The sequence below is a fragment of the Nycticebus coucang genome, chromosome 17 (assembly GCF_027406575.1).
Source record: "Nycticebus coucang isolate mNycCou1 chromosome 17, mNycCou1.pri, whole genome shotgun sequence".
NCBI lineage: Eukaryota > Metazoa > Chordata > Mammalia > Primates > Lorisidae > Nycticebus > Nycticebus coucang.
This window is the reverse complement of record NC_069796.1, coordinates 72,128,805-72,146,236: the sequence shown is the minus strand read 5'-3', so window position 1 is coordinate 72,146,236 and position 17,432 is coordinate 72,128,805. Positions and strand designations below refer to the sequence as shown.

General features: G+C 47.8%; 1 protein-coding gene across 2 annotated transcripts in view; it reads right to left on the bottom strand.

The window, feature by feature from the left end:
* Positions 1-997: 997 nt before the first annotated feature.
* WWC1 (WW and C2 domain containing 1) overlaps positions 998-17,432 on the bottom strand; it is a 182,027-nt gene continuing 165,592 nt past the window's right edge. For both annotated transcript variants that reach the window (XM_053567489.1, XM_053567490.1), the window contains 5 exons: positions 16,701-16,865; positions 8,905-8,997; positions 6,347-6,580; positions 3,880-4,001; positions 998-1,794 (listed from right to left, as the gene is read on the bottom strand). In XM_053567489.1, coding sequence (XP_053423464.1) covers positions 1,728-1,794; positions 3,880-4,001; positions 6,347-6,580; positions 8,905-8,997; positions 16,701-16,865 — 681 coding nt within the window. In that variant the 3' untranslated portion in view covers positions 998-1,727. The remainder of the gene's footprint in view (positions 1,795-3,879; positions 4,002-6,346; positions 6,581-8,904; positions 8,998-16,700; positions 16,866-17,432) is intronic.

Genomic DNA, 17,432 nt, shown 5'->3' with positions numbered 1-17,432 from the left:
CACATCTCTACTAAAAACAAAAAAATTAGCCAGGCATTGTGGTGGGAGCTTGTACTCAGGAGGCTGAGGCAAGAGGATCGCTTGAGCCCAAGAATTTAAGGTTGCTGTGAGCTATTATGATACCACAGCACTCTACCAGGGTGACCAAGTGAGACTCTGTCTCAAAAAAATAAAAAAATTAAAATAAACTAGGAATGTAGATTCCCAATGAGCTGAAAAGTCATGTTAATGTAATGAACAAATGAGCACAGTGCACAAAAGGAAAAAAAAATGTTGCCAGACTCAGCAGCTCACACCTATAATCCCAGCACTTTGGGAGACCGAGGAGGGAGGATTGCTTGAACTCAGAAGTTTGAGACCAGCCTGGGCAACACAGTGAGACTCCATCTCTATTAAAAAAGTAGAAAAATTAGCCAGGCAGAGTGGCAAATGCCTGTAGTCTGAGCTCCTTGGGAGGCTGAGACAGGAGAATCCTAGAGTCCAGGAATTTGAGGTTGCTGTGAGCTTACCTAACACCACTGCACTCTAGCTTGATTGACAGAGTGACACTCTGTCTTGAAAAAAGAATATTTTTCAGGATTGGGTATGAAAGGGAAAGAAATGAGGCTGGATCCAGTGTTTCACTCCTATAATTCTGGCACTCTGGGAGGCTGAGGCAGGTGGATTGCCTGAGCTCAGGAGTTCAAGACCAGCCTGAGTAAGAGTGAGATCCCTTCTCTAAAAATAGCTGGGTGTTGCGGCAGGTGTCCCAGCTTTTTGGGAGGCTGAGGCAAGAGGATCACCTGAGCCCAAGAATTTGAGGTTCTGTGAGCTATGACACCACAGCACTCTTCCCAGGGTGACAAAGTGAGACTGTCTCAAAAAAAAAAAAAAAAAAAAAGAAAAAGAAAAAGATAAAGAAAGAAAGAGAAATGATTGGAAAGGGGAGAGTCAAAAATCAGGAAATGCAGATGAAATGAGGGGTGGGAGAGAAAAAAAAGAGAGTGAGAGGAAATTGTTTTTGAAAGGCCACTTTATTGATGGAGATAAAACTGAATGGAGTTCCCCACTGCCCTCCCCTCACTCGCATCAGCGGCTTCACTGGGCATCTGAGACTGGTGTGACCTGTCACCAGCACAGGCGGGCTGCTCAGCCAGCTTGGCACTGCCCCACCAAGTTAGGCGGCCACATAAAAAACACATCACAGCTCATAAAGATTTGTGGATACACCTCTGAATCCCCCCAAAAGTTTCTTGCATTTTTTTTTTAATATTGTACAAAATATGTTAACTAGGAAAGGTTAGCTGTACTGTGATAGCCTCAGGGCATCCTTTTAGGATTACCATCCCCCAAATATTACTTCTTATTGCAGTAAGACTTCTAAAAGGAGAGCTGTACAAACAAACAAAAAAAAACCTAAATGATTTTAAGAAGAGCAGCAACTCAGCACTGCTTTAATTCATTTAAATTTTCTTTCCCAAAAATACATTCCTAAATATACAAACTATACAATCTTATCATTTTAATGCTGGTTTTTTTGTTTGTTTATTTCTGCTTTTGGTAAGTTTGTTTTGTTTTGTTTTAATAATAACAATAGAACCCACATGGAAAAAAATCTGTCTTCAAACCAACAAGAGCGGTAGAGGACTTGTAACTTAGTACCTTCATATAACACCACATAAATAACTTTAGCCACAGTCAATGTTCACAGCATGGTCAGTTGGAACAAAGAAATACTTTTCTGGCGATTAGACATCATCTGCAGAGAGGGTTGGAATATTCATCCGAGGCCGTGTGAAAAATGCCATCTTCTCCCTATAAAAGAGGCCATTGCTTTAGAGTAGAGGTTTTCAACCTCGCTTTATAGATATTTAGGGGAGGATAATTCTTTGTTGTGGGGACTGTCCTGTGGATTAACTGTAGGCTGTTTAGCAACATCCTTGGTCTCTATACCCTACATGCTAGCAGGTAACCCTGGCCACCAGTTATGACAAATAAAAATGTACAGACATTGCCAAAGTCAGAGGAAGGAGGAAGCATCCTGGCTGAGAACCACTGTGTTAGGGGACCTAGCATGAGTTCATTACCTTCAGTTCAACTCCGAGACTGCTCAGAGTTCAAAAGGGTCTTTGTGGCTTGGCGTCTGTAGCTCAAGCGGCTAAGGCGCCAGCCACATACACTGGAGCTGGTGGGTTCAAATCCAGCCCAGGCCTGCCAAACAACAATGACAACTATAACCAAAAAATAGCCGGGCGTTGTGGCAGGCACCTGTAGTCCCAGCTACTTGGGAGGCTGAGGCAAGAAGATTGCTTAAGTCCCATGAGTTGGAGATTGCTGTGAGCCCTGATGCTACAGCACTCTATCCAGGGTGACAGCTTGAGACTGTCTCAAAATAAATAAATAAATAAATTTTAAAAAGGATCCTTGGCCTTGGTGCCTGTAGCACAGTGGTTACGGCACTGGCCACATACAACCAGGCTGACAGGTTCGAACCCAGCCTATGCCAGCTGAACAATGACAACTGCAACAAAAAAATAGCTGGGCTTTGTGGTGGGCACCTATAGTCCCAGGTACTTGGAAGGCTGAGGCAAGAGAATTGCTTAAGCCCAAGAGTTTGAGGTTGCTGTGAGCTGTGATGCCACGGTGCTCTACCGAGGGCAATAGGGAGAGACTCAGTCACAAAAAAAAAAAAAGGGTCCTTGAACCACACTTCTACATTTGTTAAAAAAAAAATTAAGCCTAGGAGTTTGAGACCAGCCTGGGCAACACAGTGAGATGCCATCTCTAAAAAAATGAAAATAATAATAATAATGATAATAACTGGGCATGGTGGTGTGCACATGTACTACCAGCTATTGGGGCAGGAACATCACTTGGGCACAGGAGTTCAAGGCTGTAATGAGCTATAATTACGTCACTATGGGTAACAGAGACTTCTGTTACCCATCTCTTACAAAAAATTAGGAAATGCCCAAAGACAGTTATCTAAATTATAATACATTTTGAATGTTTATATTCTTTTTTTTTTGCAGTTTTTGGCCGGGGCTGGGTTTGAACCCACCACCTCTGGCATATGGGGCCAGTGCCCTACTCCTTTGAGCCACAGGCGCCGCTCAAGAGTCTATATTCTATAAAGGAATTTTTTTTGAGACAGTCTCACTTTGTCACCCTCAGTAGAGTACCATAGCATCACAGCTCACAGCAACCTCAAACTCTTGGGCTTACGTGATTCTCTTGCCTCAGCCTCCGAGTAGCTGGGACTACAGGCACCCACCACAATGCCCGGCTATTTTTTGAGACAAGGTCTCACTCTAGCTCAGGCTGATCTCGAACTCATGAGCTCAAGCAGTCCACCTGCCTTGGCCTCCCCAAGTGCTAGAATTACAGACTTTTTTTTTTTTTTTTAGCACATACACAAACATTACCTTATTTAAGAGTACATTAGAAGTCTAAATGCTAGGATGGGAGGTCCAGGATAATGGCATTTGGGGCCCTATTGGGATAAGCGTGGGTCCAGTATAGTAAGAAAGTACCTCACTGAGATTCTGGCAGGCAGCAGGCAGAGTGTGGGAGGCCCAGTGGGCATCCATCACCCCTAGGCTTATTTATCATTCGGCCAACCCTCTGCAATTACCAGTGATGGAAACACTACAAGGAGAGGCTGGAGCAGGTGGCTCATTCATTAAACAAGAGGATCTAACAAATTAGCTCGAGCTGTGTGGGGGCTGATAAAGACAGCCAAGGGAAGAGCGCTGCTGAGCCCAGGGATTGCCAGGGATGTCTCGGCAGAGGATGAACATCTGTTACAGACAGAGCTAGTGCTCTGTGAGCAAAGGACAGGAGCAGTGAAACCATGAAAAGATGACTTAGGCAGGTGGGCTGGTGGTGCCTTCTGCTTACCTGAAAGACTGAACTTCTGGTGGCTCCTGACAGCTCTGGCCTCGAAGTCTGTGCACATCCTTGGCGGCTGCCCTCATCATCTTGTCTGCCTGTAGCTCACCCTTGTGCTCTGCTCCATCCCTCTGCAGGACAAAGCAAGCCAAGGCTTTGAGGTGGCAGAGGGACTTCCAGAAAGGGGCAGTCAAGGAGAACTTGCTAACACCAACCAGGAGGCTGCTAGAGCAAGTGCCCCCTCATGCTACCCACTCCACCTGGGATAAGTAAAGTGTGCACATCACCTGTCCCAGGGGCCACAGGTATCCACAATACCTGTGTGGATCTGAGGAAGTGAGGAGATGAGGGCTGCCAGGTGAAATGTGCTACCTCATCTAATCCTCAGGCCACCTAGGAAGGTAGATTTTATTATTTCCTCTGTTTTACAGACCAGAAAATGGAGGCTTAGGCATATTAAGAAATTTCTTTAACACCAAAAACTAAGATGTGGTGGAAATCCAATTCCAAGCCACGTAGTGGTGCTTCAAGCCCCTTCCTCCTGATGTAGACCTATGCAAATGCTGTTGATAACAAGAGAGCGCTAAAACATCCACATACTGTGTAGTTGAAAACATGGCACAAAGTCAGAATATTGGCCAATAAAGCCATCATTTAAATAGTTCTTTGGTAAAAGTCATAGATGTATTATTATTATTACTTTTTACTATTTGAAAGGTCAAGTTTTTTTTTTTTAATCGAGACAGTCTGACTTTGTCGCCCTCAGTAGATGGCATCACAGCTCACAGCAACCTCAAACTCTTGGGCTCAAGTGATTCTCTTGTCTCAGCCTCCTGAGAAGCTGGGACTACAGGCACCTGCCACAACACCGGCTATTTTTAGAGACAGGGTATCGCTCTTGCTCAGGCTGGTCTAGAACCTGTGAGCTCAGGCTATTAACCTGTCTCGGCCTCCCAGAGTGGTAGGATTTAGGCGTAAGCCACCACGCCCGGCCAACAGGTCAAGTTTTCTTAGTACATGTTTTCTTAATTCTGGGACATCTGGCTGTTTAGCCTTTTGGCCAAGAGCAAGTGGGACAGGACACATAGGCACTTGCTTTCTTGTCACTTTTTACCTTGACTACCAGGATACTCAAAGATAAATATAACAGCCAACCACAGGTTACTTTAGGTTTGCCATATATTTCTTTTCTTCTCCTGCTTTAAGCTTTCTGGTTTTTTATTTTCCCCTAATACAACCTTTCTATAACCGGTTTAAGTATACAGTGTACTTGTAATAAGTGAGAAAGAGAGAAACATTTCTGAAACTTGGAAATTGCCAGAGTCAGGTTGAAGCTTCCACACGAGCCCAGGCCGAGACGTTCAGCACCATCTTCCTGCCTGAGGGCATCACCATCTGCACAAAGAGCTGGGATTGCAGCTGATGGCCCAGCCAGGCGGCCTCTGTAAAGTACCCTCTGCAGTGTCTGGCTTTGTGCAGAGAGAACTAGGAAAAGCCTTTCTTTCTTGCTATGGGTGCCAATCACAGAGTGGCAGGTGTCACCTGTTATAAATGAGTCAAAGCCAGCCCTTGTCTATTGGGCCTATGTCATCCATCTACCACTTCTGGTAGACAACGAGCTCTTGGCTCAAAAGCCCATTGGAGCCAAACTCCATTTTTTAGGCTTTCAATTGTTTTACATATAGCATAAATAAGCAGCTTTTCATAAAAAGCCATTTAGAACATTCCTACTTTGTATAACCTGTGAAACTGTACTCAATATTTGCTAGCCACAGACAAGATAAAGCCTGGGCCTGTAAGGGACTTGTGCTGCTGGTCCTGCTGTGCTCTGGGGTTGTCTGACCCAGAGACACTCCACTGTGCCGCTGACTGACATCGTCTCCATGCATGAGCCCCCTCTTCAGCCCTCTCCTCCACTGGAGTTCCCCTGCCCTCCTCCCTGCTGGGCAGTCTTCCAAAGCACCTTTGGAAGGTCTCATGCTGTGAAAGCCTCCCCCTGCAGGCCAACCTGTGAAAGCACAGCCCAAATAAAACACTGTATGTTCCTGCTACTGTGTGTTTATATTTTTCTTTTTTTGAATTTTTTTTTTTATTTTTTATTTTATTTTTTTTATGTGTTTATATTTTTCTCCTTGATCAACCCCCAATCCCTCAGACTCACTGCAGCAGGGCAGTCTTGCACTCCAGGGCAGTCTCTGTCAGCACAAAGCCTTGGGGATCAGCCCTGTGGGACTTCCCAGGCTGATGCCAGGGTGGTCAGTGTCTTTCCTTTGCTCTGTTAAGGTTTGTGTCCAAGCACCTGCCAGCAGTAAGGCCTGGCGTGCAGAAATACCTCAACAGAGGCAGCAAATGGGCCTTGCAGCCAGTTCTCCTGGTCCCTCTGCTAATGGGAATGAGGCATCTTTGGGACACCCACTAGGGCCTGTGGTGGGCCTCTCTTCCCCTCAGCACCTGCCCCTGGGGCAGGGGCACTCACCCGCCTCTCCAGCATCCTTAGCAGCAGGCGGAAGCGCTCGTCCTCACGCACCCACTGCGGCAGCTCCTTCTCCCCATGGCTCTTGGCCTGTTCAAGCTGCTCCTTGAGCTCCTTCAGCACCGAGATCTCCTGGGTAAGCTGGCTGTGCCAGGTTCTCGTCGCTTGCAGGTCCAACTCAAGGTCCAGTGAGGTGCGGAGCAGGCGCTCGGAGCGTAGGGCTTTGACGGAGGCAGGCTGCGGGCGTGGGGAGGCATGAGAGGGCCCCGGCCAAGAGCCACAGTACCCCGTTCTGAACCTCAAGTCCCCCTTTGGTTTCTGTGGCTTCCACTCCTTCAAAATACGGCTTTCCCTCCTCCAGAAGCCTGTCTTGTATTCTCCACTTAAACAGCCCACATTTATGGGGCATTACTTCATTCCATGTCACAAGAACCCTAAGAGGTCCCAACTGTTACCATGTGCACAGGTGAGGCCGGCAGAGGTTAAGGCACACAGACGTTAGTGGTAAAGCTGATTCTCCACCCCTGGAGTTGGCTGCAGACCCCGCGGGCTGGCTCTGTCCTGGTGCCCTTCCATTTACATGCTCAGTGGGTTCCTGCCACTGCCCTATGTTTCCTCCTGCAGGTCCGTCTCCCCTGGAGAGGAGCAGTCATGTCTTTGTGACTTTGTGACCCTGTATGGGACATCTACTTGGGCAGCACCACTCCCCTGGGTGACAGTAACAGTGCTCTCATCTGCCTTGGAGATGCACTCCTCCTCCTCACTCAGGCCACCTGGCTGGCATGGGGCATCAGGAAAAGGAATGTGACTGAACCTGGCTGTGTTCACAGGTGAACATGTTACCACAGCCTGGCCCTTAATGCTCAATTTTGGCACTTTGTTGAACTACCTGGAAAAGAGGCAATGTCTCTTAGCACCAAAGAGGTGCTCAACCAGTAAGATATAAACCTGGGGCTAATCACAGTCATATTAACCACCAGATGGGTGACCCTGTTTAAGAATTAAGCTACATAGAGACAGAGGTACCATGAGAGGGGGACTGAGGCCTGATGACTTTGTTTCAATCTCTAGATCAATCCATGTCTGAAGGTAGCGAATGTCTTGGACTTTTCCATTGAATGGTACAATCGAAAGTCTCATACTATACTAAGAAAAAAAAAATGGGGCAATATATGAATAAATTCTTTCTTTCTCTCTCTTTCTGAGACAGACTCTCCTGCCTGAATGAAACTGCCTGGGAGTGTGGCCTTGTAACCTGAATTGTCAACATGCACTGTGGGTGACTATTGGTGCCCTAGAGACAGCAGATGGGGTGGGGGAGTCCCCCAGGGGGCAGTCGGTTACCATGGCCTATCCCTTGGCGTCCCTCCACAGTGCGCATGCTGCCCCTTCCCTGTGCCTCCCCTGTACCACGTCCTCTATCCTGCTCGCTCTGGTCCCTCTGCAGATGCGTGGGGGTGGAGGGTGAGGCAAGGGACCAGCAGGCAGACTGCAGGGGAGATGGGAGCTTTCCTGCTGGGACTATCAGCACTCTTTCCCTCCATATTCTCTTTCACTCTGCCTTCTCTCTCCTGCTCGCCCTCATTTTTCTGACATTCTGGCTCCTGGGTTCGTTCTGGTTCTGCAAATTCACCGGATAGAATGCTTTAAAGTCATGTGGAAAGCCCAAAGTGGTGAAGGACCTCCTGCATTTCCCGCGGCCCTGATCAGGGTCACGCTATTGCTTGCTAACACCATCCCATCCAACTCTCAGGCCAGCAGGAAAGGCGAAACTTCTCTTTAGGGGCAGCCCACGGCCTCTTCCCTGTGTGTTTCCAGCTGGTCTGAGAGAAGCCACTTGGTGCTTGGAGGCACTCGGCTTCTATGCTAGCAGGGAGGGCCACCAGAACCCTTCACTGCTCCATCAGCTGGACAATAGGATACAACAGGCAGAGTCTTACATGAGGTAGGTTCCCATGGGATCATGCTCTTTGGTGACTGTGACAGCTTGAGTTGGTTAGTTCTGTTTTTTTTTTTTTTTTGAGACAGAGTCTCAAGCTATTGCCCCGGGTAGAGTGCTGTGGTGTCATAGCTCACAGCAACCTCCAACTCAGGCTCAAGCGATCCTCTTGCTTTAGTTTTTTTCTATTTTTGGTAGAGATGGGGTCTTGCTTTTGCTGAGGCCGGTCTTGTACTCGTTAGCTCAAGCAGTCCACCTGCCTAGGCCTCCCAGAGTGCTAGGATTATAGGCCTAGGGTTATATAGTGAGCCACTGCACCCGGCCTAGGGTTGGTAGTTCTGACTTTGATTTCTACCCAGGAAGACAAGGCCAATTGCGCAAACTTCTTATCTGACCTATCATAATAATAAGGTTGAATTATCCTTTGACACCATCCCCAGTGCCAGCACAGGCCTTGGAGTTCACAAAATTCTGTGTGCAAATACCATTATGCTTGCAAGAGCAACATTCTTCAAACCCGTGGCTGAGGAGAATGGCCAGAGATGGGGGATGTGTGTAAGGACACAGGGCTTAGGGAAATGTGGGATGAGAAGGGACATAAAAGCTTCAAGGTAACTCTCACCCGCTTCATCCGGACGCTGCGTCGCTCCAGGGAGTTTCGAACAAAAGGTGGCTTTTTGGACAGAGTGGAGCTATCACTATCACTCCGATTCAGCTGCAAGAGAAAAGTCAAGGGATGTCAAGCACGGTCAGAGTGCATGCTGTCTGCACCAAGGCCTGGAGGGAGGTCGGGTTCCACCACTCAGCTTGACCCTTCTTTGCCTTGTGCAAACACTGGATTTTCCTGTCATGCTCCGTTGTGAGCTCCCTTCTCTTTTTTTTTTTTTTGGCCGGGGCTGGGTTTGAACCCGCCACCTCCGGCATATGGGACCGGCGCCCTACCCGCTGAGCCACAGGCGCCGCCCAAGAGCTCCCTTCTCTTTATAAGCAGTCACTGAGCAGGCATGATGCCTGATGCTGCTGCTCCCTGCTGGTATCTCGTGATGCCGAATGAGATGCAACATCCCCCTGACTTCCTCCAGGGAAACTGTGGGATGGGAGCATCAGTATTTCACAGACGAGGAGACAGAGGCTTGGGGGTTACAGAACTTGCCTAGGGGTGGCCAGCTGGTCAGCAGCACCACAGGGCTTGACACCAGGCAGTGTGGCTCCACGATGTACAGCCCCTCTGACCTTTCACGAAGGGCTGTTTGCATTGCCTCTTCCCTGGTGCCCAGAGCCCGCCTTTACTGGCTCAAATGGAACCACTGTCGAGATTGATATATTAAGGAAAAGATTTAAAAAATGCAGCTCAAAGGCAAAAGCTCAGGGACCACATCCTCGGAGAAGAGGGAGCAGAAGAGCAGACAGGCTCAGGATGGCTGTGCCGACCTCACCTTCCTCTCTCTGCCAGCATCTCTGCAGTCACGGAGTTATTGCCCGCACCCCACAAGAGGGCTAATAGTCCCTGTCCAAGGCCCAAAATCAGGGCTATGCTCCAGACAGGATGCTATTCTGAGAGAGTGTGTCCCACCTCCCAAGGAGCACAGGAGGGGGGCTGGGACGACAGCACACCCTGGAAGGTGAGTGCAGGATGGGAGCTTCCCTAAAGAGGGAGTCCCGTTTCCAAGGCACAGGGGCTCATGCCTCTAATCCCAGCACTCTGGGAAGCCAAGGACGGTGGATAGCTTGAGCTCACGAGTTTGAGACCAGCCTGGGCAAGAGTGCGACTCCATCTCTAAAAAATAGCTGGGTGTTGTGGCAGGCACCCAGATACTCAGGAGGCTGAGGCAAGACAATCACTTGACCCTAAAAGTTATAGGTGGCTGTGAGCTGTGATGCTAGAGCACTCTACTGGGGGCAACAAAGTGAGAATATGTCTCAAAAACAAAAACAGAAACAAACAACAACAACAAAAACAAAGTTGATGGGGTTGCTACAGGCCAATGCTAGTGTGCCTGTTTGTATGGCAGCTGTCAGTTCACACTGCAGGTCTCTCCTGAGAAGCTGTTAGTATCATCATTGCTGTAGTCATTAAGAATTATTAATGATAATGATGTTAACCCAAAGCTGGCACCTGCAACAGATGTGTCCTCCCAAGCAGAGATAGATATCGGACAGTTGGCCTGTAAGTTTCAGTTTAAGTGTTAAATACTATGTTATAAAACAGTGATGGAAGCTACATTTAGTCCTTGAATTTAACTTTTTCCAACCTAAAGATATTTTAATGCATTTCATCTCAGCCATGGTAGGGAATATTGTCCCCTTGGGAAACTGATGTAGAGTGAGGAACCAACATAAAGTCCTAGGGAGCAAATGCAGGAATGAGAATTTTGGGAGGACTATATCCATTTGGTCCAAGTGGGTCAACACACAAAGGTGGAAGCACTGCAGATAAGCACACAGGTCCTGCGGAGAGTCCCGCATACATTATCCTTCGTCTCTAAGTGACACAGCTGTGCTGAAGACCAAGCAAGGCAGCCACCCAGCGGAGAGTTACTTCCTGCGTAGAGGTGTGACGTCAGGCCAGCAGAAGGGGATACTTGCAATTAAGACTCATGCAGGCCAGAGGAAGGCCCTTAAAAGGTGGCTCTCACTGATAGAAAAGCTACAGGTTTAGGCTCAGCACCTGTAGCACAGTGGTTACAGTGCCAGCCATATACACCATAACTGATGGGTTTGAAACCGGCCTGGGCAAGCTGAACAATGACAGCTGCAACAAAAAATAGCCGGGTGTTGTGTGGGCACCTGTAGTCCCAGCTACTCAGGAGGCTGAGGCAACAGAATTGCCTAAGCCCAGGAATTGGAGGTTGCTGTGAGATGTGATGCCATGGCACTCTACCGAGGGTGATAAAGTGAGACTCTGTCTCGAAAAATAAATAAATAAATAGGGCGGTGCCTGTGGATCAAAGGAGTAGGGCACCAGCCCCATATGCTGGAGGTGGTGGGTTCAAACACAACCCCAGCCACAAACTGCAAATAAAATAAAATAAAATAAATAAGTAAATAAATAAATAAAAGAAAAGCTGTAGGTTTGGCCAGGTGCGGTGGCTCACATCTGTAATCTTACTATTCTGGGAAGCCACGCATAGCTGATCTCTTGAGGTTCGAGGTTTGAGACCAGTCTGAGCAAGAGATCCTTTCTCTACTAAAAATAGAAAAAACTAGCTGTGTATTGTGGTGGGCACATCTAATCCCAGCTACTCAGGAGGCTGAGGCAGGAGGAACCCAGGAATTTGAGGTTGCTGTGAGCTATGATGACCCCATTGCATGCTAGCCTGGAGCAACAGACTGAGATTTGTTCTCAAAAAACAAAACAAAACAAAACAAAAAAACCCCTGCAGGTTTAGGAGTCAGACTCCCAGTTTTGGACTTCATAGTTGAGTGCCCTAGAGCAAAGTGCTTTGACTTTTTAAATTTCAGTTTCTGAGGCCAGGCACGGTGGCTTAGGCCTATAATCCTAGCATTCTGGAAAGCCAAGGTAAGTGGGTTCCTAAGGCGGGTGGATTCCTAAGCTTACGAATTTGAGACCAGCGTCAGCCAGAGTGAGACCCCATCTCTAAAAATAGCAGGTGTTGTGGCAGGTACCTGTCCTCCCAGCTACTTTGGAGGCTGAAGCAAGAGAATTGCTTGAGCTCAAGATTTTGAGGTTGCTGTGAGCTGTGATGTCACAGCACTCTACTGAGGGCGACAAACTGAGACTCTGTCTCAAAAAAAAAAAAAATTCAGTTTCTGCATCAATGAAATGGGGTTAACACAACTCACCTTGCAAAACTGTTTGCAAGATTAAATGACACAGAAAATATGTTCCTTGTTTTTTTTTGGTAGGGGAGAGAATGTTGTTGATTAGTGTTTGAAATCCCACTGTATGGGTGGGAAAACCCCACCTTATGACTTTTGTTTTTGTGGGAAACAAAGCCCACCTCCCATTAATGAAGCTGAAGTGGCAGACATGCTTCCCCAGCCTCCCTCCAGCTAGGACTGTGCTCTTTCAATTGGACGCAACTGCCTCAGGCTTTGAATCTCTTTTTTTTTTTTTTTGCAGTTTTTGGCAGGAGCTGGGTTTGAACCCGCCGCCACCTCAGGCATATGGTACCGGTGCCCTACTCTGTTCAGCCACAGGCGCTGCCCAAAAAGAACTTCATTTCTTTTTCTTTTTTTTTAGAGACAGAGTCTCCGTCGCCCTTGGTAGAGTGCCATAGCATCACAGCTCACAGCAACCTCCAGCTCTTGGGCTTAAGCGATTCTCTTGCCTCAGCCTCCCAATCAGGCTTTGAATCTTAATTTGGATGGTTAGACCCAACTCACTGTCCCTACACCTCTTAGGTTTCAAAGGGTCACTCTCATTTGTGTTCCACAAATGTGCCATGCCTGTTGGTATCTCGGGGGAAACTATGTGGCAGTAGCAGCAGCAGCCACCAGAGAGTCTGTGACCATCAGTGGCAGGAACCTGGTAGAGGCATCAGGATTGAACACCCCAGGCAGTGGCAGGGCCATCCGGGGGCCACGTTCTACAGCAGCGTTGGTGTTGTGTGCCCTGATTGGCTCTGCGGCATGATTTAGGCTGTGCTATGGCCTCCCTGGTTCCTACCTCACTTCTGAGACTGGCTCCACAGGAGTCTAGGAGCTACTTCACCCTTCCTTTCCAACAATTTCTTTCCTGCCTGTGCTGCTCACAGTCTGTTTCTGTTTCTTGCAAAGGAACTTTGTGAGGGGTACAGGCAGGAAGTGCAGTGTTGTCGGTCAGAAGCAGCTATGTGGGGGAGGAGGAGTGGAGACACAGCACAACCCCCATGTGCCTGCTCATTTTATGGGTGCAAAACAGAGGGTTAAAGAGTACATGACTATAGTTTGAGGAGGAAATGACAGGAAAACAATCAGAATGTTGGCTGCTTCCTACAGTCTTCAGTATGATTTATAAGAGATAAGCTTGGGCTAAAGGGGGCCAGTTGGAGAGGAAAAAAAAATACATGACTTTGCTAAGAAAAGCCTCATGGGGCACACGATCCACATTGATGGGGAATCTCTCTTTTTGGCTATTTTGTAGCGATGGGGTCCCGCTCTTGCTCAGGCTGGTCTTGAACTCATGAGCTCAAGTGATCTACCCACCTTGGCCTCCCAGAGTGCTGGGATTACAGGCATGAGCCACGATACCCAGACCCTTTTACTTTTTTTTTTTTTGAGACAGAGTCTCATTTTGTCACCTTCGGTAGAGTACTGTGGTGTCACAGTTCACAGCAAGCTCACACTCCCGGGCTCAAGTGATCGTCTTGCCTCAGCCTCCCAAGTAGCTGGGACTACAGGTGCCTGCTACAACGCCTGGCTATTTTTAGAGATGGGATCTAGCTCTTGCTTAGGCTGGTCTCGAACTCCTGAGCTCAGGCAATCCACCCACCTTGGCCTCCCAGAGTGCTAGGATTACAGGGAGAGCCACCATGCCCATCCCATGTTTGAGTCTTTAGTTGTAAATGAGAAACACTTCACCAAAGTTACTCTATTTGGACGGTGCCTGTGGCTCAATGAGTAAGGTGTTGGCCCCATATACCGAGGATGGCAGGTTTGAACTTGGCCCTGGCCAAACTGCAACAAAATAATAGCCAGGTGTTGTGGTGGACGCCTGTAGTTCCAGCTACTTAGGAGGCTGAGGCAAGAAAATCACCTAAGCCCAAGAGCTGGAGGTTGCTGTGAGCTGTAACGCCATGTCTACTGAGGGCGACAAAGTGAGACTCTGTCTTTAAAAACAAAACAAAGTTACCCTATTTTATATCTCTCATCTAACAAAATGACAACCACATTCTAATCCTGAAAGAAAAAGAATGAATGAAACACTAATTTCTTTTGGTGTAACTGTTCTGATGAGTGACATTCTTCTCTTTGTGTTTAGTTTTCACTGCACGTTCATAAAGGCGGTAATTTTGCAGGAAACAGAGGATTTTATCTATTATCTGAAGGGCTTTTTTTTTTTTTGAGACAGAGCCTCAAGCCTTCGCCCTGGGTAGTGTGCCGTGGCATCACAGATCACAGCAACCTCCAACTCCTGGGCTCAAGCCATTCTCCTGCCTCCACCTCCCAAGTAGCTGGGACTACAGGTGCCCGCCACAATGCCCGGCTATTTTTTGGTTGCAGCCGTCATTGTTGTTTGGTGGGCCTGGACTGGATTCGAACCCACCAGCTCAGGTGTATGTGGCTGGTGCCTTAGCCGCTTGAGCCACAGGCGCCGAGCCTGAAGGGCTTTTCTAAATCCTTCAAATTATTCATGTTTGAAGCACTGATTGGATTTTTCTCTTCTGCAGTTGTGAGCTGGCTTAATTGTAAGATCCTTCACCTGTGATTTAGGAAGCCCCAACATCACATTCAGTGACTTCAGGAAATCCTGTACCCTTTGCATGATAGCCAACGTGCATTATGCCTGTGATATCTTTGCAAATGCTGACAAGCTCAAATAATTAGCTAGAGATTTAACAAAGGCAGGAGGGATTTATGTTAGTCCTGGGAGTGACTACAGGGAATGTTTTCATGGGAAATAATTTGATAAGTAGCCAGTAAATTAGTAAAATGTTCATGTTATAAAGAAATTAACTTCTCTACTCAATCTTGCACTTGTGGGCCTTGAAAACTGAATACTCAGATATTGAACCTTTCCTATCCCCTCCCTCCATAACAATAGTCAGGTACTTGGCAGGCTGATGGTTATAGGATGGATCCTGCCAGCCTCCCCTTCTGTGACAAATTATTGGAACACTAGCCAGGAAGATTCTGTTTATGCCCCTCGTTATCCTTTAATGGTTCTAACATGGAGGAGGGGAAAGGTTGTTGACAGATCACTTGAGCCAGGGACGCAGGTGAGGCATACTTGTTTCTCACCTGCCTCATCCCTTGGACAGGTGGGAGCAGGGGCTAGTCCTGTAGCCCCAGCAATCAGCAAGGCCCCCCAGACTCTCAAAGTGCTCAGACCCTTGTGCATGGTAGAATTAAGGTAGGTGGGCTGCCCTAGGAAGGGACAGGACTGGGCAGCAAGGTGAGGAAACAAAGGCTACTGTAGGTCTGTAAAGAACAGGTGGACAACCAGGACAGGTAAAGGGGGCAAGGTGGAGCCTAGAGTCTGCTGGAAAGACCCCATTCCCCCATCATCTAGGGGCAGCCACCCGCATTGCTCAGCAGCAGACAGTGGTTGCCACGAGAGAACGTGTGGTGTGTCTCATGCCGACAGTCTTTTTCTCCAAGAGGAGCTGAAATTTTATGTTACACTTCTCCATCTTCATTTTATTTTTAATTGCCTTTAAAATTTTTAAATGTTACAAGTTCAATTAAAAAAAAAACCCTGAGTATGGGGCAGCGCCTGTGGCTCAAAGGGATAGGCGCCAGTCCCATATGCTGGAGGTGGTGGGTTCAAACCCAGCTTCAGCCAAAAACCACAAAAAAAAAAAAAAAAAAAAAAAAAAAAACCTTGAGTCAAATAAAAGATATGCCTGTTGCCATTTTGCAACCTTGGGTGGAAAAGATGTGACTGCACTGTCTTGGGGGACATCAGTTAGGGCTGCACAGTGTGACCAAGGAAGTGAGTTGGTTCGAATTATAATAATATTGAGCAAGTACTAAGTCTTGCTCATTAAAAAAATAATTTTTTTTTTTGAGAGATAGTCTCACTGTCTCCCAGGCTAGAGTGCAGTGGGAGTGATTCTGGGCTCAACTGATCTTTTTGCCTCAGCCTCAGCTGGGACTACCCACCACCATGCCTGGTTAATTTTTCCATTTTTTGTAGAGGTGGGGTAGCACTCTTGCTCAGACTAGTCTTTTCTTTCCTTTTTTCTTTCCTGAGACAGAGTCTCAGTCTATTGCCCTGAGTAGAGTGCTGTGGTGTCATAGTTCACAGCATCCTCAAACTTCTGGGCTCAAGTGATCCTCTTACCTCAGTCTGCCAAGTAGCTGGGACTACAGGTGCCCACCACAACGCCTGGCTAGTTTTTCTATTTTTAGTAGAGATGGAGGTCTCACTCTTGCTCAGGCTGGTCTCGAACTCCTGGAGCTCAAGTGATCCACCTGCCCTGGCCTCCCAGAATGTTAGAATTATAGGTGCAAGCCCCCTCACCCAGCCTCAGCCTGGTCTTGAACTCTGGACCTCCAATGATTTCCAGCCTCAGCCTCCCAGAGTGCTAAGATTACAGGTGTGAGCCACCAGGCCTAGCCCTTTCCATTGTTTATTTAAAACAATCCTGTGAATTGGGTCTGTGCATGCTAGCCAGGGAGACTCAGGATCCCTGTCATTAGGTTGCCAATGGATAGCCCCATGACGTGACAGTGATCTGGATTTGTACCTAGATCCATGCAAGGCTCTTAGTGACCCCAGGGAAAGGAGGAAGAGGCCATGCGCTTGCTTACCCGGCACACGTATTGGCTCTGGGGTCCAGGGGAGAAGGTCTTAGAGCGGATGATAGTGCTCCCTCGGAGGAAAGGCCCCGGGGATGGGGCGCCCACCCGTCGGTCCTTGGGCCGTACAACTGTAGGGGATGGAGCTGGGGTCTCGGTGTTGGTCTCTTTGTCCACCTGAGGAAGATGTCACAGCTTTGAGGTCACCAGTGCCCACAGAGTCTTAGGCAGCCACCCGAGAGCATTCTGCTTCTCCCCATTCCTGTCACCTTGACTTTTGTCCAGAGACTCAGCTCCAGCCCTGCCAGGTTAACATAGCCCAGTGCACGGCCGGGACAGGACCAAAGGCTGGGAGGGCCAACCCTGTTCCTCCATGGCATGTGTGGTTAGGTGTAGTGAGAGCACATTCGGTACCCAAATAAAATCATGTCAATAGGGGTCCCCCAGGCACCTGTACATCTTGCATTTCACACCCTTAAGATTTATGTACCAATCACCTATCAACAAACCATACCCAGGTCTCCACCACACTGGGTGCTTTCTTCGCATTACGTAGACAACCAATATATCTTATTTTGAAAACTAGGCCATGAGATTTTCTACTGTGCATGCACAAGACTCCAGTAAAAGACAACACCTAAATGCAGGAACTCTGTTAGCCTAAATAGTGTTTTGGGTAATTTTGAGAAAAGATGCCACCCCCCAGTCCCCAGCTGGAAAAATTACAAAATAATGCCCCCTTGG